General features: G+C 42.0%; 1 protein-coding gene across 4 annotated transcripts in view; it reads left to right on the top strand.

The window, feature by feature from the left end:
- The window catches only part of LOC139442111 (repulsive guidance molecule A-like), a 64,352-nt gene that overhangs the window by 24,199 nt on the left and 17,044 nt on the right, over positions 1-23,109 (top strand). Inside the window, exon 1 of one of the 4 annotated variants that reach the window (XM_071223204.1) lies at positions 3,060-3,166. The exons of 1 other annotated variant lie outside the window; for it this stretch is intronic. In XM_071223204.1, coding sequence (XP_071079305.1) covers positions 3,153-3,166 — 14 coding nt within the window. In that variant the 5' untranslated portion in view covers positions 3,060-3,152. Of the gene's footprint in view, positions 1-3,059; positions 3,167-8,153; positions 8,737-13,011; positions 13,750-23,109 lie in introns of those variants that run through there. 2 more of the 4 variants (XM_071223131.1, XM_071222991.1) reach the window with 2 other exon arrangements.

Genomic DNA, 23,109 nt, shown 5'->3' with positions numbered 1-23,109 from the left:
GCATCACTTGTTGTACAGAGACACCTAGAAACAGATGACGTGGCAGTGTCAGCATCACTTGTTGTACAGAGACACCTAGAAGCAGATGACGTGGCAGTGTCAGCATCACTTGTTGTACAGAGACATCTAGAAGCAGATGGCGTGGCAGTGTCAGCATCACTTGTTGTACAGAGACACCTAGAAGCAGATGACGTGGCAGTGTCAGCATCACTTGTTGTACAGAGACACATTGAAGCAGATGACGTGGCAGTGTCAGCATCACTTGTTGTACAGAGACACCTAGAAGCAGATGACGTGACAGTGTCAGCATCACTTGTTGTACAGAGACCACTAGAAGCAGATGACGTGACAGTGTCAGCATCACTTGTTGTACAGAGACACCTAGAAGCAGATGATGTGGCAGTGTCAGCATCACTTGTTGTACAGAGACACCTAGAGGCAGATGACGTGGCAGTGTCAGCATCACTTGTTGTACAGAGACACCTAGAAGCAGATGATGTGGCATTGTCAGCATCACTTGTTGTACAGAGACTTATAGAAGCAGATGACGTGGCAGTGTCAGCATCACTTGTTGTACAGAGACACCTAGAAGCAGATGACGTGACAGTGTCAGCATCACTTGTTGCACAGAGACACCTAGAAGCAGATGACGTGACAGTGTCAGCATCACTTGTTGCACAGAGACACCTAGAAGCAAATGACGTGACAGTGTCAGCATCACTTGTTGTACAGAGACACCTAGAAGCAGATGACGTGACAGTGTCAGCATCACTTGTTGTACAGAGACACTTAGAAGCAGATGACGTGACAGTGTCAGCATCACTTGTTGTACAGAGACTTATAGAAGCAGATGACGTGGCAGTGTCAGCATCACTTGTTGTACAGAGACACCTTGAAGCAGATGACGTGGCAGTGTCAGCATCACTTGTTGTACAGAGACATCTAGAAGCAGATGACGTGGCAGTGTCAGCATCACTTGTTGTACAGAGACACCTAGAAGCAGATGATGTGGCAGTGTCAGCATCACTTGTTGTACAGAGACACCTAGAAACAGATGACGTGGCAGTGTCAGCATCACTTGTTGTACAGAGACACCTAGAAGCAGATGACGTGGCAGTGTCAGCATCACTTGTTGTACAGAGACACATTGAAGCAGATGACGTGGCAGTGTCAGCATCACTTGTTGTACAGAGACACCTAGAAGCAGATGACGTGACAGTGTCAGCATCACTTGTTGTACAGAGACACCTAGAAGCAGATGACGTGGCAGTGTCAGCATCACTTGTTGTACAGAGACACCTAGAAGCAGATGACGTGGCAGTGTCAGCATCACTTGTTGTACAGAGACACCTAGAAGCAGATGACGTGGCAGTGTCAGCATCACTTGTTGTACAGAGACACCTAGAAGCAGATGACGTGGCAGTGTCAGCATCACTTGTACAGAGACACCTAGAAGCAGATGACGTGGCAGTGTCAGCATCACTTGTTGTACAGAGACACATAGAAGCAGATGACGTGACAGTGTCAGCATCACTTGTTGTACAGAGACTTATAGAAGCAGATGACGTGGCAGTGTCAGCATCACTTGTTGTACAGAGACACCTAGAGGCAGATGACGTGTGTGAGGTTTGGCGCCGAATTTAGCAATATTCCAGCAATATCACGGCGGGGGACACCAGAAATAGACTTCACACGTTGTATCCATGTGAGGAATCGAACCCGGGTCTTCGGCGCGACTAGCGAACGCTTAACCACTAGGCTACCCCACCGACCCTCTTGTTTTGTTGAGACACCTTTAAGCAGATGACGTGGCTGTGTAAGCATCACTTGTCACAACATTTACTGTTGTCAAGATCTATTCGCTTTTTCGATACGAACGGACCTTGTACAAATATCCGGATCCCGTTTCGTTTAATATTATTAAACTTTCAACTGGAATCAACGCAAAGTGTAACGAACGCTTGATATTTAAGGACGCGTATGGAAGCGGTCGTGTTGTATATCTGTGCCATTTGATCAACAGCGATCAAAACAACGCTAACCGAGCAGATTGTCGTATTACAAAAGCATTTAATATCAACAACTGATTTTAGCACTATCGGTATTTGCAGAAACTGGTTCACATGCTATAGCTTCAAATGTTGAGCTTCGGCTCGGACCATTAGTCGTGGAAACTCGTTTGTGCCATAACAGCTAGTCTTGCTGTTGGTAGCTCAAATAAATCAATTTGTGCTGAATCACACATTTCAACATTTACAGCGAAAAGGTTTGACATTTTGACTTGCATCGACAAACAGCATTGTTGTCATGCATAAATCAGATCCTGTTATCGTCTGCTTTCTAAAAAAAGGGCGGGAAAATTCCGACAGGACATTTGCAGGACAACTGGAGCTTCTGAACTTTCTAAAGTCCTTTCTTTTGGGTCGTTCCAACAGATTTCCTCCTTAAACCTTCAGAATTCAACATTTATACCTTTGTCCGCACCCAGGGCTTTGCCATTCAATGGAAACAGCTCAAGCATTGATTTTACTCCGAGTATTGACAACTTTTCCCGTTTCTATCAGCTGGAGTGGTCAGTCAAGGGGGAAACTCCTCTCATGAGCTTCTCAGCGGGGGACCGGCCTTTATTCAATGCACTTATATTCTTTCCGAATTGCCCTTACCTTTCTCTCCAAGCTTTTCTCCTTCGTTATCAAGCTCGTAGTACCGCTTTTGTCGGCGGTTTGGGGTCGCCATGAATTGAAAGAAGCTGACGGAATGTTGAGAGAGGTTGAAAGAAACATAGCCGGGTATATGAAGTGGATTTGTACAATTCCCGTCCCTCCTGTATTGAACGAGACCCTTGCATAATTTATTAGCCTGTCGAAGTCTGTAACAATGTAGCGCCCGCGATAAACCACTAGGTAAATTCAGTTATCAGAGGCAGGCCAATACTTTCACACAAAAGGTGGGGAGAGAAGTGTGATATTTCTCGCCAGCTCGCGACGCTTTGCACGACAGATTATCGGTGGGCCGTCCGTTACGTGTTGCTTGACTCGCCCATCATATTGAGCGATCAGCGTACTGCTAATTGTACCAATTTCGCACAGCGTGTCGGGAGAGATGAAACACTCCGACTCTATGTCATATGTTAAGGGAAGATAGTGGTCCTTATGCTCCGAACAAGGTAGGTCGATGTTGTGTATTCCAACAGGTGACGGTGTATCTTCTCCTGCACTCGCCTATCTCTGGGAAACGTGGTTGCTTGTTTGTTTACTGTCAGTGTCGTGGTAAAGACGGAATATAATTGCGCTCTACAGCTACGAACTACACGTTAGTAGATACTATGTACGTGCTTGCTCTGATTGATTATGTTAATCGAATTTGAATTGTCCACGTATTTATTGAAAATGATATTGATGACAAAAGAGTATTTTGTGTGTTATGTGATACATACACACACAGACACACACAGACACGCACAGACACACACAAAAACACACTAAAACACACACACGAAAACACACACACACACACACACACTTCTCTTTCACTTATCTTTTAATAAACTTGTATTACTATTTGAGGCATATTTGATAAACATACACAAACTGTTTATCCGACCTATTTAGCAGCTAGGCATGATGAGATGTTGAAATCGATAATTCGGCAGTGTATCGAAGCAGTGTAGGTACATCCAGGCAACATTTAAGGAGAGCCACGAAAGTAGTCCTAACAACTTTTCACCTGTGCTTTGAGCGAGTGTCAGGTGGGAAACTCCCAGCACCCTGAGCTCCCTACTGCTTGACCATGTGCGCGTTCATGTAGAATACATTGCCATTATGTGGGTAATATGTATTAGCATAATTTACTCATTATTTCATAATAGACCAAGCTGCGCGCTGAGCTGTGAGAACTCCAAACAGCTCTCTCCACTACTAACATCCATTATCCTATTATTTTGCATAATTCGAGGATTAGCGGTACATGTGTGTGAATATTGTCGCTAGAAAGGCAGCTCGTAGTTTAATATAGTCTGTATGTACAATACATGAATCTCATTCTACATGTTGTTGATTTGAATATCTTTAGATTGCATATTTTTTTCCATAAAAATACAGATTCACATGAACTGATAAAAAACATATTCACGTTGATCAATTGCGGTGCAGTTAAGTCGAGTAACGTCTTAACTACTATAGAATATACTATGTAAAGAAAGTATCGGAGGAGTGCCTCGTTGATATTGTGTGTGGGGAGATATATAACTTTATCTCCATTCAGACCGTTTGCTTTAAACGCGTGTTAGTTATATGACTGTTTTATGCATAACCCGGTAAACCCCCATCGCATCCTTCAATCAAATCGCTGCTTAAAAATATTAGCCTTTAAAACATCATTATTAAAACGCATTTGACAATAGTTTTCTGACAATTGTATAATGACAAAAACATGATGTTATATATGTCAGCATAAAACGTTAGACAAATACATCGTTTTGTTTTCTCGAATATTATTTTCTAGTCCAGGATGTCTCTTTCATCATTAAGTGAAACACGTTAACACATAAAAAGCCCCACAACACAGTCGAGCATATCACTATAATAGAATAAGTGTTTTTTATCACCGCCTGTACGTTTTAAGCCGAGTCGAACTCGTAAATGCCGAAAATGCACTTAACATAACGCATGTAACTTTTTCATCGGAGAGCCGTTTCACGCACTGACGGTCTTGATGCCGTTCCTAACACCCATTCTGAAATTTAGTTCGCTCGTCATAAAATATATTTACCATAGAAAACACAACGCTACCTGTATGACAAGTGCTCATTGACAAACCTCAATTTGCTATTGCCTAAACTTCGAGGATCGTCAAACTAATAGAGATGGAGACGTCCCCACGACGTTCCCATAATGCACCATCTTCTTCCGCATCAATTTAGCGAAATAAAATTGAGTTACGAGGCCCCTGATTATGGATAAAATCTACAGATCAAACAGTGTGTTTCACAGGTGAGGTTGGATGTTATTACCTGTACAGAGGTAACAGAGAGCTTTCTGTTTGCCGCTCGTTCCAGCCCAAGATTAAATCTTTATTAATACACAGCCGCTCTCCAAATTTGAAAATAGCGTAACCACGTTTACACTCTGTTATGTTAAAGACTGATTTCACTGTAATTTGCATTCTGAACAAACGTTGTGATTTTTACTTTCTTTTGATGTGTACACTTAAAGGGATAATTTGGTTTATTGTAAAATTTTATATCATAATTGTCATGAGGAAATATCTGGCGTTAACTTTTAAGTTGACAGTTTCGAATAATGACAATAAATCATACTATTCATCTAAGGCGCAATCTACCTTTAACGTCTATAGGCAGAGATCAGACGCTTAGTTAAAGGCCATGGTTTACGTGTGATTGGTCGATTTCAGTTTTCAATATATGCTACTCAAAAGAAGTTAAAGAACACCCGATTTTTTTATGACTATAGTTGATATCATGGTCATGCCAGATTTACTATAGTCATATAATAAAAATCGGGTGTTCTAATTTTTTTCATATACAAAATGCGGATGTTATTAACTATTGTCTTATTAAACAGTCGGGTGTTATTTAACTTCTTTTGAGTAGTATACATGCAACTACATAAAGGGAAGAGGCATAATTTCGCGAAACGGGTTGGACAAAAAGGCCATGTTTGTCGAAGACATCTATATGAAGTACACAAATCTCGAAGAAGAAATCGAAATTTGAGATTCACTTGATTTAATGAAACTGCATTAGCATAAAAACTAAAAGAAGAAACCTCATGTTATTGGAAGCGCAAATCTATTTAAAACTAAGATTTATTGAGAAGATTCATACAGTACTAATGGGTAATTATTGATAATGAAAATTGAATTGATTCCACAGATCTTTTGAGAGTTTATGTTGGTATTCATTCACAGAAAAAGGAATATTTGCTCAACTTCGAATAACAAACACCCCAATTAGCTTGACCTTCAACCCTCTGACGTCACTTCCGTTTACACACGACAATTGAGTCCAGAGCTGCCTGTCATGCACCGCGTTGTTACAGTTCACACAACTCCGCTTGATTAAAGTTGCTTTGAACTTTATTTGCCTCTACATCGTAACAGCAATGTAAATAACGATTTCATAACGTCCAATTTCCATCCGATCTTTAGTAGCAACAATGCTCTGTGAGCACTTCAAAAACTGTTCAAAGGTGAAGTTGGTTTTGCTGGAACCGCGTTGTACTTTGTCCGAACGCTGCTTTCTTTATCTTGCTCATTGTATGTGAAATTAGTAGCTTAGAAACGGCACTGCACACACTTCATATTTGTTTATAAAGAATTATATTTTTGGATGTGGGTCTTTGTTGATATTGTATCTTTAATTTAGTGCTTTTGTATTGTAGAAATATTTCAAATATAACCGCAATCTTGTGCGGGTTTAGTGTAGAAGTTCTGTTTTGTCTTAAGGTCTGCTTATTAAGAGGTTGTGACACAAGGAGGTGGTTTGTTTCGTCTTAACGGATACGTATTTGACGTTTATGTATTTCGTTTGTAGCATTTTCAAAAAAGTCATTTGTTTTTACGAATTGTATGTACGTTTTTACGAATTGTAACATGAACCTGTAACAAGTTTTGATTTATTAGATAAGTATTAGTGTTAGATATTTGTACCCTCAATATACGTTCCATTACATACAAACTGACCAGCAGCAAAAGTCCATCTTGTTTTATAAACTGACACGAAGTATAAGTCTATCTTGTTTCATAAACTGACCAGCAGCATAAGTCTATCTTGTTTCATAAACTGACACGAAGCATAAGTCTATCTTGTTTTATAAACTGACCAGCAGCATAGGTCTATCTTGTTTTATAAACTGACCAGCAGCATAGGTCTATCTTGATTTATAAACTGACCAGCAGCATAAGTCTATCTTGTTTTATAAACTGACCAGCAGCATAAGTCTATCTTGTTTCATAAACTGACCAGCAGCATAAGTCTATCTTGTTTCATAAACTGACACGAAGCATAAGTCTATCTTGTTTTATAAACTGACCAGCAGCATAAGTCTATCTTGTTTTATAAACTGACCAGCAGCATAAGTCTATCTTGTTTTATAAACTGACCAGCAGCATAAGTCTATCTTGTTTCATAAACTGACCAGCAGCATAGGTCTATCTTGTTTTATAAACTGACCAGCAGCATAAGTCTATCTTGTTTTATAAACTGACCAGCAGCATAGGTCTATCTTGTTTCATAAACTGACCAGCAGCATAAGTCTATCTTGTTTTATAAACTGACACGAAGTATAAGTCTATCTTGTTTCATAAACTGACCAGCAGCATAAGTCTATCTTGTTTCATAAACTGACACGAAGCATAAGTCTATCTTGTTTCATAAACTGACCAGCAGCATAGGTCTATCTTACATCCAGTGTGTCTATGAACACTGTCCAGTAATGTTCAAGAAGTATATTCATATAAGTTTACATCTTTCGGTGAACTTTCCTTCGCTTTTATCAAAACAAATCTAAAACCTTTGTCTAAGATAAGTCATGTATATATGTCCTTAACGTTTAGCCATAAATCCAATGTAATACCAGATCGTTTGATATATAAAATTTCCTGACATCAAGATAGTGCCTTTTGAACTAATATTACTCATCACTTATCGGACTGAACACCATGAGCGTATTTCCTGCATGACAATCGGCCCTGGTGTAACGACAGTCGGCATGACGAGTCACAACATCAGATAAGACAAACTTGCGTGTATCAAGCCAAGGAAATACCTAAAGCAGTATCAACAAGATAAAACACAATACGTTTATAATCCGGAGTTAAATATATTTAATTTTCTGACACGTAAAAAGGCTTTGTTCCGATCTAGTAGTTAAATTTCTTGTTAACTGAGAGTGCACTGGTGGGGAGGATGGTGGGCACGTCTCCAGCCAGGTCCCAGTGATCAGCCTGACTCGCCTCACTGCTGCAAGCGGGACACAATAGGGTAACCACGCTCCTCGCTTCACCGTCCCGCTAAAGCCCTCGTCGGGGGACAATTTGTTCTGCGTGGATCATAGCTAGCATTCCCAGATCTGGGAGATAGCAAGGCGATCCTTTACCTGTCTTATGCCCCCTGCCCAGAACGTTACGGCTCGGGATAATTAAAACATCTACCGGTGTCAGGAGGTTTTCCCACTGGATTTTAAAATTCATCCACGATCCATGGATGTAGGAAGCGAGGGCGTTACGCGGGTGTGAGAGAGAGAAGAGCATTGTAGAGGAGAGTTGGGTATAAGAGAGTGAGAGAGAAGGAGGAGGAGTGGCGAAGTGGACTCTCTCGGCAGTCCTTCAAATCAGTGACGTTGTCAGGCTCAGCCAATTGCGAGCCATCGATACAGTTGAGTGTGAAGTGATTCGGCATTAATACCGGATTTGTTTGAATTCGTCGACCGCTTTAATAGAATCACTTGAACTTTGCAAGACATTTTAATTTCTTAGCGGTGAGTGACAGCCTTTGGTGTTTGCTGCTAGCGGAGTGTTTACACACTGTGGCTATACATCTAGTTGCATAAACCCGAGCACGATCTATGCCGGGTGTGCCGAGGCCAGTTCAAGGAGGAGGAGGGGGATATAGCGGATTACTGGATTGGATACATTGTCACACTTGTACAAGTGTCGTCTGCTCCCACAAGCCGGATGGATTGCATCTCACCACCGAATGAAACCAAACGCTAAAAGGTGAGATCTTACCCCTAGTCCACATCAGAGCTCATTCTCTCCAAAGGATTTCAAACTTTTCATGATTTTCGATCGTGTCAACTTAATTAACATGTCGTCTGCCCTTGGGGTGTAATGGTGGTTCTATCGTTTGGCTCTGTCAAACATTCTGCGAATATGTTCAACGATCGCTGAGAGGATCACTGATCGGAGGTGTTCCCCTGACGTCGATTGTTGCTACCAGGTTGGACTGTGTGTAAGGAACACCTCCTGGTTCCGTATCACCAACGAGATAGAGCTACCAGCCCATGTGTCATGGGTTATGACAGACGGGTGGATCACGCAATGTGTCCGGGGGTTCGCGAATACCTCGTTCATGGAAAAGTGAAATTGATTTGTCCGAGATTTGATCTGTCTGCAGTTGTCACAGATGCCACCGGCGACTTGAAAGTTTTGTTGACGAATGATACACTTAATTTCTCCGCACTAGGCAAGTCCCACAATGACGACAGTATTATTGTAGTTCTTTACTGCAGTTACATAAACATACAATCATGTATTTCATTAAAAGACATTGTCACGTCAGACATATTTTAAAATGATTGTTCACAAGTTGTAGCAGTTTTTTACTGGCTAAGAGGCACTTTCTACTGAACTATCTTCATGAACCGTTGAATTTTCGAATTAAGATAGACGTGAAAACTAAAACTTTACTACCCCATGCACCTTACTTAAATGAAAATTAATTAATTAATTAAATCTGAAAATAATGAACTGTTCCCATGACCGATGCTCACCTATACAACAAGATACACAGGCAAAACTTTACATGTGTGAAGTGTTTTTGAAAATGTCACGAGTCATCATTTATTGCGTCTGTAGTAAATATGTCGCCATGTCAGTAATGGGGACGAGAGACAGTCATGTCGCATGGGTATGGGGTACTATACTACAAATTGTCAGATGAAGGGGGGCGGGGGAAGGTAGGTCCCCCCGGAGCTACAATTAGGGGGTGTTTAGCAACACTGTATCTGTCCGCTGTCACGAGCGTTCACAACATGGCACAAGCAGACGATAGCGAGCAGACGACAATGAGAGTTGTCGTCTGCTGTCCTGATTTCTTAGAAATCGCGTTAGTTACCATTTGTAGGCTGGTGTGTATATTGATTTGGTTGGGGTAGCTTTTCCTGTGATTATAGGTAAAGGAAGTCAATCAATCCTCCAGAATATTGTGTCCATTTGTCACCACATTCCTTGTTTAATCTACCGACATAAATTCGCATGTTTTCACCAATTATATGTTGTTATTTGAATCATGGGGAAGGCATTCTAACTAAATATGTCAAAACAAAGCCAACATACCCATAATGCCCAGGTATTTGAATTAATTCACAAGATCTTCATACAAGTATATATCCGATATGACCGATTAGAGCTAAATACGTGTATATATATGAATTAACCGACCCGAGCTAAATACATGTATAGGTATTTTGGTTTTGTTCTTATAGTGACTTTAAATCACCAAGGTTCTTTCACTAATACACAAACTCTTGTGTAAAGATTAACCTTCATGTACTTCTGACCATTTAATTTCTAGCTACCTTTCTTTGGATAAGAAGAGATAACATTTTTGGACGACGGATATTTTCTTACTTTTAATCCCGACATGATAACAGTGAACATGGCGTCGAACCATATGGTGTCTGTGCAAAATCCATTACATTATCCAAACCAAGGACTATTGTGTTTAAGAGCCAACAAAAGCAGATAATGTACACAAGTTGCATTCCAAAAAAGTGTGATTTTGTAAGCAAATTCATACCCACTAAAACGTCAGGCTTTCTAGAATATCATCAACTTTGTGAAGAAGGGACACGCACGAGATCCTGTTCTACTCGGTAACTGGATGTCAGCTTGTAGGCAAATTCATATTCACTAAAACTTTAATCCAGAAGCCATTCTTCTGGAAACGAGTCTGTTCCGATAACAAAGCCGTTACCTTCGGTCACAGTCACCTTGTTTGGGGGACTGTTTCCCCATGCGCTTTACAGACACCCCTTGGGGTGCTTTTGTAGCCCCCTGGGTGAACAGAGCCGGTGTTTCAGACTGAAGCCGTTGCCAGCCACTCCTGCCAATCTCTATTAGAATTAAAACCTGATTGAAGACTGTCACTGTTTTTCTATTTCGTTTCTCAATAAGATGGTTGTGTTCATCGCATGTAACTAATCACTTAATTTTTATCCTTTGTTGTGCTTCTAACATAGGCTCTTTAGAGGTATTTAGTCCGGAACTATGAATATGGAAAATATATATTTTATGAAAACAAAACCAATCTAGATATATATATATTATATATATTATATTTAATATACATGTACAAGTCTATCCAACAAGCAAGTCTATCCAGCTCTAGCTCTATTCCTCAGCACCAGGAAAAGTATTTGTTTTAATTTTTGAGGAGATAAGTGTATTATGTAATATAAGATTTCATAAACCAAATGTTTGTATAAGAGATATTCTTCTTATTACGTTTTAGAATTAACTTGTTGTTGTCGGTTTGGGTTATCATTTGATAAATCTGAGTTGGTCAACTGTTTCACTGTACCACCTAGTAGAGTCATTTACTGGCAAGTGGCAACAGATCGTACAGTGCCAGTGTCGTCATATATTATCTCTGAATCGTCATATATTATCAACATAAAGCGTGGTCTTACTGAGCTCTTCTGTGTGTGTTGGAGGGGATAGTATGTGCCCGGACTTACAAACAATTAGTTTCTGTTACGGCTTTTCGGGTGGCAATTTGGTGTAATTTTAAGTGACATATATCTCCCAAGCAAACAAGCAGGGTAGTCAATATTTATTTTGTGGTGCGGATTGAAGCAACCGAGGAATCGAGCCGTATGACTGCCTATAGCTTATCTCATGCGAGTGGATTGTCCTACCATAGGGGTGGATTGTCTATCACATTTATAACCCAGAGACGATGTCTGCGTTATCAGTTCATGCACGTAGCATGTTGGTAAATAGTGCGTCTCTAAATAAAAAATAATCGGATAGACAAAAACTATTTGTGTCGTCTGCTAATGTGGAAAATGTAGCGGCAGGGTGGTGGGAATAATATCCCTTTCCTTGTGTCTGCGTATTGAACTTTACTGTATCCTTTTATTTCCACAAACAGGGCCAAGTGGCTCGTTTTTCTTACAAGATGATGCAGAGAATTGATCGGACAGATTATGCGTGCTTTAATCTTGTTACCGCTGTCACTTTCGCTGTCAACGTCCGCGAGGGGAAGTAGTCCCTCGGTAGCGTGTGTTTATGTCCATTTCCCATTTAGTTTCCCTTGCCCCATCAACAAAGGGCGCTGTTGATTGTCAGCATGTTTCGCAGATCATATTTCGCGCCACGCATTAGACCCGACGTTTGGGAAGAAAGGTTTCAAAAGTTCGTCTGCTCTCTGCCACTGAGCACCAGACGGTATCTTTCTGGGGAGATACTTCACACTTCAGTGTGTCGACTTGGGACATGCTTCATGGCCGTGATAGCAGACGACTCTCGCTCACCGTTACCCCAAGCCTGGTACGGCAACCCAACCCCGATCAGAAGGCAAAAAATATTCGCGGTGTTTCATTCTATCAGCTCGGCTATCGTCTGCCCCTGCCTCTGACAAGCAGACAAATTATTTCTTCTAGGTGAGACTTTTCACTGCGAGCGTTACACGCCCCCAGGGGGGATACAGTATACCGAAATAGAGGGTCTCAACCGCCCGCCACAACATCAGGAAATGGTCGGCAAGTTTCTCCTAACTTTGCGTACATACACTGGCGAACTTGAGATTGGTCCGACGTTACATAAAGTAATATTTAACCCCAGATGTATACGCGATGGCATTACATACGTGCTTGCCGATAATATCGGCCATAACATCCGCCCTTCTCACCTCGGCGCGGCCCCTCCACGAGTGATGCCGAGCGTCAGAGGATCAAAACATGGCTGCTTTGTTTCTTTAGTCAGTTTTTTTTCAGTTGATCTGGGTTCAATACCACGGCAGAGTGACTGCGCAGCGAAATGGAACGAGCACTTCCCGTGCACCTCTGCTCTACCCCCTTTAATGACACAAACATGTGCCTCTGACTGCCGTCTAGTATTTCCCGTTATGTTGAGGCGTCCCACTTGGGGTTGGTTCGAGAACGGCACCGCACATTCAAGGAGGTATGTAAATAGCAGAGCCAGATTGTTTCTCGCTTGCTCGCCTGCCATGTGCGTTCAAGATGGAGTTGCCAACACGGGGCCTAATTAGCACCAGCGCAAATCCAAACCATCAGCATTGCCACACCTCGGTACTGGCTTTGTTGATCCATAAAGCTACCTCTCGGCTTGATGGCTGGCAGAGTCCTGAGCTGGACCATTGGGCAGAGACGGCAGTACCCCCAAACCCACGTGCAGGCATCGGAACTGGCCCTGGGATCACACTCCCCTCTCTGGTACACAACTCGGATCGGGTCTGGAATATCTATCTGAAAGAGAGTAAGGCAGATAAGGAAAGCAACACCTTTCAGTGTGATGTGAAGGAAACGGAGCGGTGTGTGAGAGAGGCGGAACTGCTGGAACACATGTCAGACAGATTCTTCCCGCTACCGCGTTTTCTTGTGAAAATAAAGCTCGCATAGTTTACCATGTCTGCCACCAATTAATTAAAGCCTTCCCGGCACCGCTGGTGAAGAGAAATCGCGTCTTGGAGTGCCAGTAGAAGATCCGTCCCTCACTCCGCCTTCAAATTGAAAGATCGATAGAGCTGACTCTACTATGGTGGCTCGTTGAGCACCGAGCTATCATTCCGTCACTCGTCTGAGCCGACCGACGTCCCTAAAGTTGAAGGGGGAGACTCTCCCGGTGTCGTCTGCTACAGCGTGTCGTCTGCTACTGCCTTGTGGACAGCACCACGACAAGCAATGCTGGAACCGTGAAACTGCGCCATGGGGACCCCTAGCAGTTTAGACGTGGGGAAATGATAAAAGTTCCCTCTCTAACGCGGTAAGACTCTATGCTTGTTTCCTTTATCTGGTGCTCATGTAACTCTAACGCATTACTAAGTGTCTTCTGTATCCAGGTTCCGTTTGCATCTTTAAGGTGCCCTGTCTTTATGGGGTATAGTCCCACGAATTCTCCTGTTATTCCTCCGCTTAACAATCGCTGCATGCTAAAACGAAGCCGACAGTATATCAAACGCATTGTAAATAACTCAATGAGATCGTAAGTGTGAACATCTCTACCTGTTTGAGTCGACTCTCACCTCTCACTGGAGGTGTGCGTTCACCAGTGACTCACGCCAACCCACTGCAGCTTCTGTTTGATACAAGCTAGACGATACTGCACAGGAAGAAAATTGGAGTTGACAAGCCGGTGTGATTAGTATAGTATTCTGCAGTCTCATATGCGCTTCTTATTTTGTGAATGAGTGAAAGGGCTGTCACCTCTCTTCTACAAAATCGCCTATCAGATCTAGGAATGTTAGCACTCCACGATCATAACCACAGTGAGGCGAGGAGCCGAGAGGATGTGTTTATGATAGGGATAGCATCGAGTTGCCTTGGAGGAACTTACGGAATGAATGAGCCGCGCTTTGTAAATTATGCCGCTATAAAATTATAAAAAATATTGCAAATACGTGATATGGATCTAATTAAAGAGCCTTTGCTAGAAATTACTCGAAAAACGTGGAATTAAGTTTAGTAACTTGATTGTAAATTCCATTGAATGTTCCATCACTCTCTGTGATAGCTTCCATTCATTTTCTATAATGCGTTGAATATAAAACATTATTTCCTAGCTTATCCATGGCTTCATGTGATATAACAGAATAATCCCCTGTCGGTGGTGAAAGAGGGAAAAGGCGACCTGAGCACGCGTTAATCTCTAACGTCGTCTGCTAAGAGCTGTCGTCTGCTCGCCAACATTGTTGTGACGTAGCGAGATTCGATCGAAGAGAGTAGTCTGTCCTTGTTTGTCAGCATCACCTCCAAGGAAAACTAATTTGATCAACATTTAAAATACGTAACCCTTTGGCCCAGCGCCCTAACAAAACGAGTGTAGCCGGAGCTTCCCTGTCGTGCTTCCTCGTTCGGTTTGCGCCATCTCTCTCACGCACTTCTCGCGCTTCATTCACAAACACGAGCTGCAGACAATAACCACACGGTCGGAGAATGTGCAATGCAATTGTGTTTATTTACAGATATGATGAGTTATTCAACACGATCGTATTGCATAAGTAACCATTCATTCGAGTTGGTTTGTTGACGCCTATCTGACCCCTTAATGACCGAAACATTAATATTTCTCAAAATGTTCTTGAACATTGAGATTGATTTCATGAATGGTTTTAAATGTCGTTTTTTTCCACGAAATTGAAAATGTTATAGATTGTGACATGTTTTGTTATCGAATAAATATCGGAATCTAGGAACGTGGAGGAAAGTGAAAAACTGAAGATGGTTTATGCGGATAAATAAAAAGCGAAATTGCGAAACCGATAAATTACGTACAGTATAGATCTGTATATATACACACCGTATTTGGGTATGCGGTAGAATAAATGTGTATACTCGACCATGCGGGGTTTAACATAGAGTGGCGATGCGTGTGAAACATACGATTATGCAACACAAATTTGAAACTCATTTCTGACCATCTCTGGTGTTGTTTATGACCATTGTGATATCATCGGCTTCGTTATTCGAGACAGATTGGGTTTTGTTGGACGGAAGCAATAGGCAGCGAACAAACTGGCATGCGTCGTGACAGTGTGGAAGCCTCGCACTGTAACAAATGCTCAGGCCGAGTTTTAAAAAAAACATAGCAGTGTGTTGTAGAATATGGAGGAGGCTATATTATTGATTTTAGCAAATCTCAAGCTTTTGGTGTCAGAGGGCGAGTCCAACCCTTGAATTTGACAGACTCAGCCCGGAGAAACACACCATCGCGGTGCGAAGGCCAGGCCATTTTTTCGTGCGAGCCATTGTTGTTTGGGGAAATATTCGCTCCTTGCTGTTAAAATTTTAATGAAGCTTTTTGCAGCGTATGTTGAGTTTAAACAGAATGCTTCTTTCAATGACAGTAGTGTTGGGGGATCCGATTTCATATTTTGATTGAATGTTTTTGCATCATACTTGAAATATATTAACAAATGATATTTAACATGTGTAAGATTCTTCGGATTTCATGTGATGTATTGAATGTAAATGGTCTTGTTCGAACCGTGTGAGCTAAAAGCATATCTCTAAGAATTAATGATTTCAATATGGATCATACACAGGTTTTTCTGTTGGTATTAATTTCGATTGCTGTTTGTTAACTTTCATTATCAACTTTTAAGTCTCTTAGATCGCACGTTAATAGGCTTATATGATATATATTTAAGCCTCCATCAGTTAAAACCACACCGTTTTTCCATTACTGAAGCCTGCATGTTTCTCCTTACAGTAAATCGCCTGTCTTGATCTTATCCAAACAAAAATACCCCTTATTAATCATGTTCACATCCGAGATATCAGAAGCACGGCTCGAGAAGCGCCGAATGTATACGATAACCGGACGAGCTTCCACCAGCAGAGTAGCAAGAATGAAAGTTGATTGAAAAAGTGCTTTCCACGTTTTTAGCCGTCAGTGCAAAATTATAGTAGGTCTAACGTCTTGGTCGATAGTTCGCCAAGACTTGGTTGTATTGCGCAGGCAACAACAATGAAGGAAAGCTCTAAACAAACAGATATGCGAGCTGAGTGACAGAGATAGACCACGTTCTTTACATCGGGGCTGGTGTGACATAGAATACGGTTGACTTCATACTAGGTAATCAGCTCCACCGGTGATGCAAGTGTCTTTGGGTTGAAAATCCGGCGTGTATAATAAATAATAATAAAAACCAATGTACGTGTTTATTAAGCTCGACATCTCTCGTTTTACTTTATATATATAATGAAAGCGATATCATTAATTGTTATTTGACTTTAATTAATGACTTTGCGCTCTTTCAGGGTGACATTTGAATAACTGCATGGTTAACTGCAGTTATATACTTCTCAAAATAAGTTAAAAAACACCGATTTTTTTCATATTACAGTAGAACATGGATATAACGAACTACAAGGGACCAGAAAAATCAGTTCGTTATATCCGTTGTTCGTTATATACGTTTTCGCTCGGAAACGTCCGCCATCTTGGATTACACAAAACACAATACAGAGTTCGTTATATACGTAAATTTTATATGATATTATATGGGAGATAAATCGGGGATTGTTTAACAGTTCGTTGTATCCATTTGTTCGGTATATCCGTGTTCGCTATGTCCGTGTTCTACTGTACTATATTTAATCTGTCATGGCATGACACATTAACTACAGTAATATGGAAGAATCGGGTGTTCTTTGCATTCTTTTGAGTGACAGATTAGCAACAGTAATGTTAAACAATAGGGTGAGCTTTAACTTCTTTTGAGTAGTATATAACCAGATTGTTTGTGTTGGTTAGGACGGCTGGAGATGTGCGAGAATTGCTATCCGAACCGATTGTCCCTCATATTACTAGGCCTCCCTGTCATTGATCCCAATTGCGTGGATCGATGCTTATGATGTCACTCACTGGATTGTCTGGTCCAGACTCGATAACTTACAGACCGCCGCCATGTAGCTGGAATATTGCTGAGTGTGGCGTTAAAACAACAAACAAAAACTAGGTCTCCCGAAATTAGTAGAGCCATTGCCTCGTCACAATTTATCGCTGTCGTCTATGATCGATAGAAACTAACAGTCATAGTCCACTAGTGAGTCAGTATGGTTTTACGCCGCTTTTAGCAATATTCCAGCAATATCACGGCGGGGGACACCAGAAATGGGCTTCACACATTGTACCCATGTCGGGAATCGAACCCGGGTCTTCGGCGTGACGAGCGAACGCTTTAACCACTAGGCTACCCGACCGCCCCCATAGTCCACTAGTCCTTGTAATGATAACATATAGCAAGATTCTTAAAAGGGGTATATTTCTACTAGTCCTCAGGACATCTTTACTATTGGGCAGTTTGGCCAGGACTATAGAACTAGTGCCAATTTCTAACGCTGTATGAATATATATATCAATGTATTGCAGCTCAATCGCAGTGGTCTGTTGCATAACGCCAAGTCGTGCCAAGGATTATCATGCCAAGATGTCATCCTCTATAAGTGGTCGATATTCCAGTGGTTTAAGATAAAGAGTTTGAACAAACAGCTTTGTGGAACCACAACTTTCTCATTAAGGCGATAATAAGTTGTGCTATGGTCAACTGCCGAGTTCAAGCCCTGCTAACCAAATAATGGTTATGTAGATTCAACTTGGTATTAAGTCTAAATCAACACTTCTTTGGGTTAACTGCCTAATTACGACGCTATTTCTGTTGCCCTTTAACCTCTGACCTCGTGACGGGGTTTTCGTGACATACGTTTTTAACGACCGAAATACAGTGAATCTGACAGAATGGTCGGAATTAAGATCGGGCTTCTTGCAAATATTTCGAAAAGAAATTTTCCAGTTTTCAGAATTTGGCCTCCATGATGTTTTGGGGGGAATGGTACACCAGGGGAAGTAACTCTAGATAGTGTTATGAGAAAAGATATAGTATTTGTTGGGGTCAGTAAGATTGTGTTTGTATTGTAAGAAAAAAAGTAGATTGAAAGTTGGATGCTGTCCGCGAATTAAAAAAAGAAGATAAATATTAATTATTCGATCGTCTTTTATTTAAGTGTTCGTTGAGAATTTACTTTGGACGTTGCGTGCTGCGTATTGATTAATATTGTACTGATATTTCGCCCGCAATGCAAGGCAATGACATTTTGTCGCATGTACATGCTATATAAACATTTGATTTGGTAAAGGCAGGGTTTAAACTTGTTACTGCGATGTGAAATGTTTGTCAGTGCTCACTGTGCCGTTGTTTCGCATCTGCAGGCCTTGTAGGTCCAGAGAAATAAGCCTCTCACTTGTCATCGCTTTATTTCATCACACCGATAAAAACACACACTAACATCCCTGCGGCAGAAGATTACACAAGAAATCCACATTGTGCATTCTGGAGCACCGGTGTTGCAGATTTAGCAAATTTAAAAAGCGTCATCTCAAGCTCGGGACAAATCTCACTCTATATTGAAACTGGGCGCCCAACACCTAGCAACGTGTGACCTCTAGCGGCGAGAGTGAGAAATAAAACAGCATTCAGTCACTGGGCAAATAAATACGCTGCAATCGGCATTGTAAGCAGGCTATACCACCCGATAATCTATCATGAGTTGTCACCTGCAATCCTCTCCAACACCAAGGCACAGATTGCAACAACAACCACATGTCGCGGTGAGATATATAGTCTATGAATATGCAACTACTCTCTGGACTTCAATTTACCTTAACCCCGGGCGATGAGGATTAGGTGTTCCCTTCTGTTAGGTATTTTTACATAAAATTAATAAGAAGCAATGATACGCTGAAGTTAGTAAAGTTGGATTTTTTTATCAGAGAATCTTTTTTGTTTGAATGCTGTAGCTGTTGGATTTGACAAGCACGTATGAACTACTTTGTAATACTGAGATGGTTTCTTGCTAATTTGCGATTATTAACAAATGCTGAGAAGGTTGTTGTTTTCAACCATTTAGAGCTATGGTGGTGGTTCTGGAATTTTGAAATGTGAACTCTTAATCTTGTGTGACTATCAGTTACTGGGGTTTGTATGGGCTTGTGGGGTTGGACTGAGTGATTTTGAATTTTTCCGGTTTCTTGGAATTTGAGAGCGTTGTCTGACGTGTCTGTGAGGCCGCGCCTGGCCCCAAGTTTGGAGATGACACTAGGAGGAGAATATTAAGGTTTGTGTGACGGTCGGCCATCTGGTCGCTCGCATCAGCCGTGGTGAAAGTTTGCCTAGAGAGGACACGTAGTCACACGGATTCAGCAGAACACAGCGAAAAGTCTCACTTTTGCTTCATCTTACCTGAGGTGAGAGATTTGTGACACTCAAGGTCTCCTGTGTTGGGAGAGCAGACGACAACCTAAGCACAAAGCTCGAGATATTTTCGCGTGAATGTGTTGTCGTACCGTGCCGAGGGGGCACATTTTGTCCCTGTCAATATTAGTGTGGCTTTGATAACACAAATTGATTGATTCAACACTGGCTGCCCACCTTAGCCTCTCGGCCGTTGCACCAGTAATGGCGATAAATCGTGTAACACCCGCCGAAATAGGAGTGAGTGAGTAAATATGGAGTTCGTTTCCTTGAAGCCTTGTTACTATTGACAGTATACCGGTAGTATGTTGGGGACGCACCTTGAACCTGCTGTCCACCAAGCCGAGTCCCAGTAATGTTTCACACACTCAGTCCCAGTAATGTTGCACACACGCAGTCCCAACAATGGTACACACCCAGTCCCAACAAAGTTGCACAACCAGTCCCAGCATTGTTTCACACACGCAGTCCCAACAATGTTACACACACGCAGTCCCAACACTGTTGCACAATTGCAGTCCCAACATTGCTGCACATCCAGCCCCAGTAATGTTTAACACACGCAGTGCCAACAATGTTGCACACACCCAGTCCCAGTAATGTTGGACACACGCAGTCCCATCAATGTTGCACACACCCAGTCCCAGTAATGTTGCATACACGCAGTCCCAACAATGTTGCACACACCCAGTCCCAGTAATGTTGCAGACACGCAGTCCCAACAATGTTGCACACACCCAGTCCCAGTAATGTCGGGCTGTCCTTGAATCCTAGCGGCGACATGTATCTGGCTCCATCTTATGGATGTGACTCCTCATCCAAATATTACCACCAGCGGGGGGTGAAGCTTGTAACAATAATGATAGCATCAGAAGACGTCGACCACACGTCAAATTCCCCTTTCACCGTCAACTCGTGACACAGGAAGGAAGAATCTCAGACTAAATTACCAGAAATTAGGGCCAGAAGTGATATGTCAATATGTCGGCCTTCACACACGACAGTCACCATTTTCTCACCGCGTCCCCCCTCCATAACCAAACGTAGGGTTTGTCTGTGAGGCTTTGAGTCCTTTGTCCACTGGTCACACGCCATCTCTACCCCCACCCTCACCGCTACCCCCACCCTCGGGTCCACTCGGCGAGATACCAGACCTCCCCACCATCACTGTGCAGTCTGTCCATATGCGCCTCAAACATATTTCTGTGAAGCGATCTGGGCCCATATGTATAAGGAAATCTTAGTGCTACAACTAGTATTCGTCTAAATAAAGGTAGTCAGTATACGAGTTACAACAGTAAGAATTGCGTTCGGCTTGCGAGCACTAGCCGATTCGACTGTCGTAAATATTCGAGTTACAACAGTAAGAATTACGGGCACTGGTCGCTATTACGATCGCTCTGTAAATCGGGTCCCAGAGTACAACTCTCTAATTCTCTCCCTGTCTGTCACCTTGCCCGTTTGTGAATCTACCCCTATCACACCACCTTGTTCCATGTCCCTCCCTTAGAACCCCCCACCGACACCACCCGCCACCGCCCCCAGCCTCCCGTACCCCCCTAACCACCACCCTATTTCAAATCCATGGATGTCCTGGTTTCAAAGTCACACCACACTGTCCATTTTTTTCAATTTGTCAGATTCATCAACCTTCCAATACTTGGCCCATGCCTTTGGACTTCTCCAGCCCCCCCCCCCCCCCCCCCCCCCCTCACACACACATCCCCCCCACCCTCATGAGGCTCAAGTCCCTGCGTTCTGGGCACACATGTTCACCTGAGTCAAGAGCTATGGAATCCTGGCGTAGATGCTACCTACTGCTTGACCACTGACTGACCGCTGACGCTGACCCCGAGGTGCGCCGTTTGTTTATCGTCCGGCCAATGTTGTCCCATTCCGACTAAAGCAACACGTCAATTTCGTCTTGTTTCCGTTTCGCAGTAATTAGCAAATACATCACACCAATTGCTATTCACTGGTAAACGTGTACTGTCTTTCGTTCGACTTCGTAAAGTCGCAGTATAAAAAAGTAGATAAGATAAGATAATATTTATTGCAGAAACGTTCCATTACGGGACAGATGCAATTTTAAAAGACAAGACATTATGATTCATATATACATATATACAGACATACATAATTTACATTCCTGTAGACACAACCAAAAACAAAACAATCAATATTACATATTTGATGATATTATTATACATAAAATGTCAACGGTTGATAATGAAGGGGTATTTATTGTTTGAAATGATAGATATGGAAACAAATGCAGTTGATATTGACTGCTTCATTATTTGACAGGATGTAGGGAAATAATTTGTCTTCATGACTATGGACATTTACATTTACATTTTGTCTGGATAATTTTCCAAAGAGTATATTTATTTCTTGAGTGTGTTTAAAACAGTGAAGTAAGTCGTGTTGTTCGTCATCAATGGTTGAACATGTAGAGCATAGCCTCTGATGTAGTGGGGTTGGTGGCTTTGTATGTCTTCCAAGTACAATATTTAATTTATAGTTAGTTTAATATAGCACATAATAACAAGAGAATTTTGATAATTACAGTGTAGCCTGAAACAGCCCATCCCTTCATCTCGGCATTGCGTTTCACTTCGGATATGAAATCACTACCCTGTGCAATTAAAAGCGCTATACCGGATTGGTTTACTGGTAGAATTCTCTATTGATGCCGTTTAATCAAACCAAGTGTGAAATGTGAATTCCGATTCTTCAAAGATGTGAGGCTATTTTGGATCCGCTGAACCCTTTTATGCTCATTGCGGACGTCCGTGATAGTGTCACGATCGCTTACAACATGCAACATTCACCCTCATGCTATACCCCTCCAACCTCCTGTATGATGTATATACGGAAACAGCCTGGGCACATTAAACACGCCACATTTCTCTTTTCTTTCCATATAAGGCCATAGTAGATTATTTAATAATAGTAATAGTGTACATATTTACAATGCGCCACATCCACGCCCTAAAGGATGTTCAAAGTGCTGCATTACTACTCCAAACAATAGACAAGAGTGCACGTGATTTTTATTCTCAACTCCCTGGGGAGTCAAGGGCGGATCCAGCATTTTTAAAAGGGAGGGGTCCAAAATATCAAAATCCTCTCTGTCCACAGCATACTACTTCCTACTGCATACTAGATTTGTTTTTCAAAAGTGGGGGTCTGGACCCCCAAACCCCCCCCCCCCCCCCCATCCCCACCCCACCCCCCAAACCCCCATCTGGAACCGCCCATATATGGGAGTATACTCTGTTTTCTATCCATCCACCCACTCTGTTTCTTTCCCTGCTTGAGAATGGTCCGCTAAGTGTTATTCATATGATGTTGCGTTTCTTTAGTAT

The sequence above is a fragment of the Haliotis cracherodii genome, unplaced genomic scaffold (genome assembly GCF_022045235.1).
Source record: "Haliotis cracherodii isolate W230 unplaced genomic scaffold, xgHalCrac1.p SCAF_1, whole genome shotgun sequence".
Lineage (NCBI taxonomy): Eukaryota > Metazoa > Mollusca > Gastropoda > Lepetellida > Haliotidae > Haliotis > Haliotis cracherodii.
This window is presented reverse-complemented; position numbering and strand designations above follow the sequence as displayed.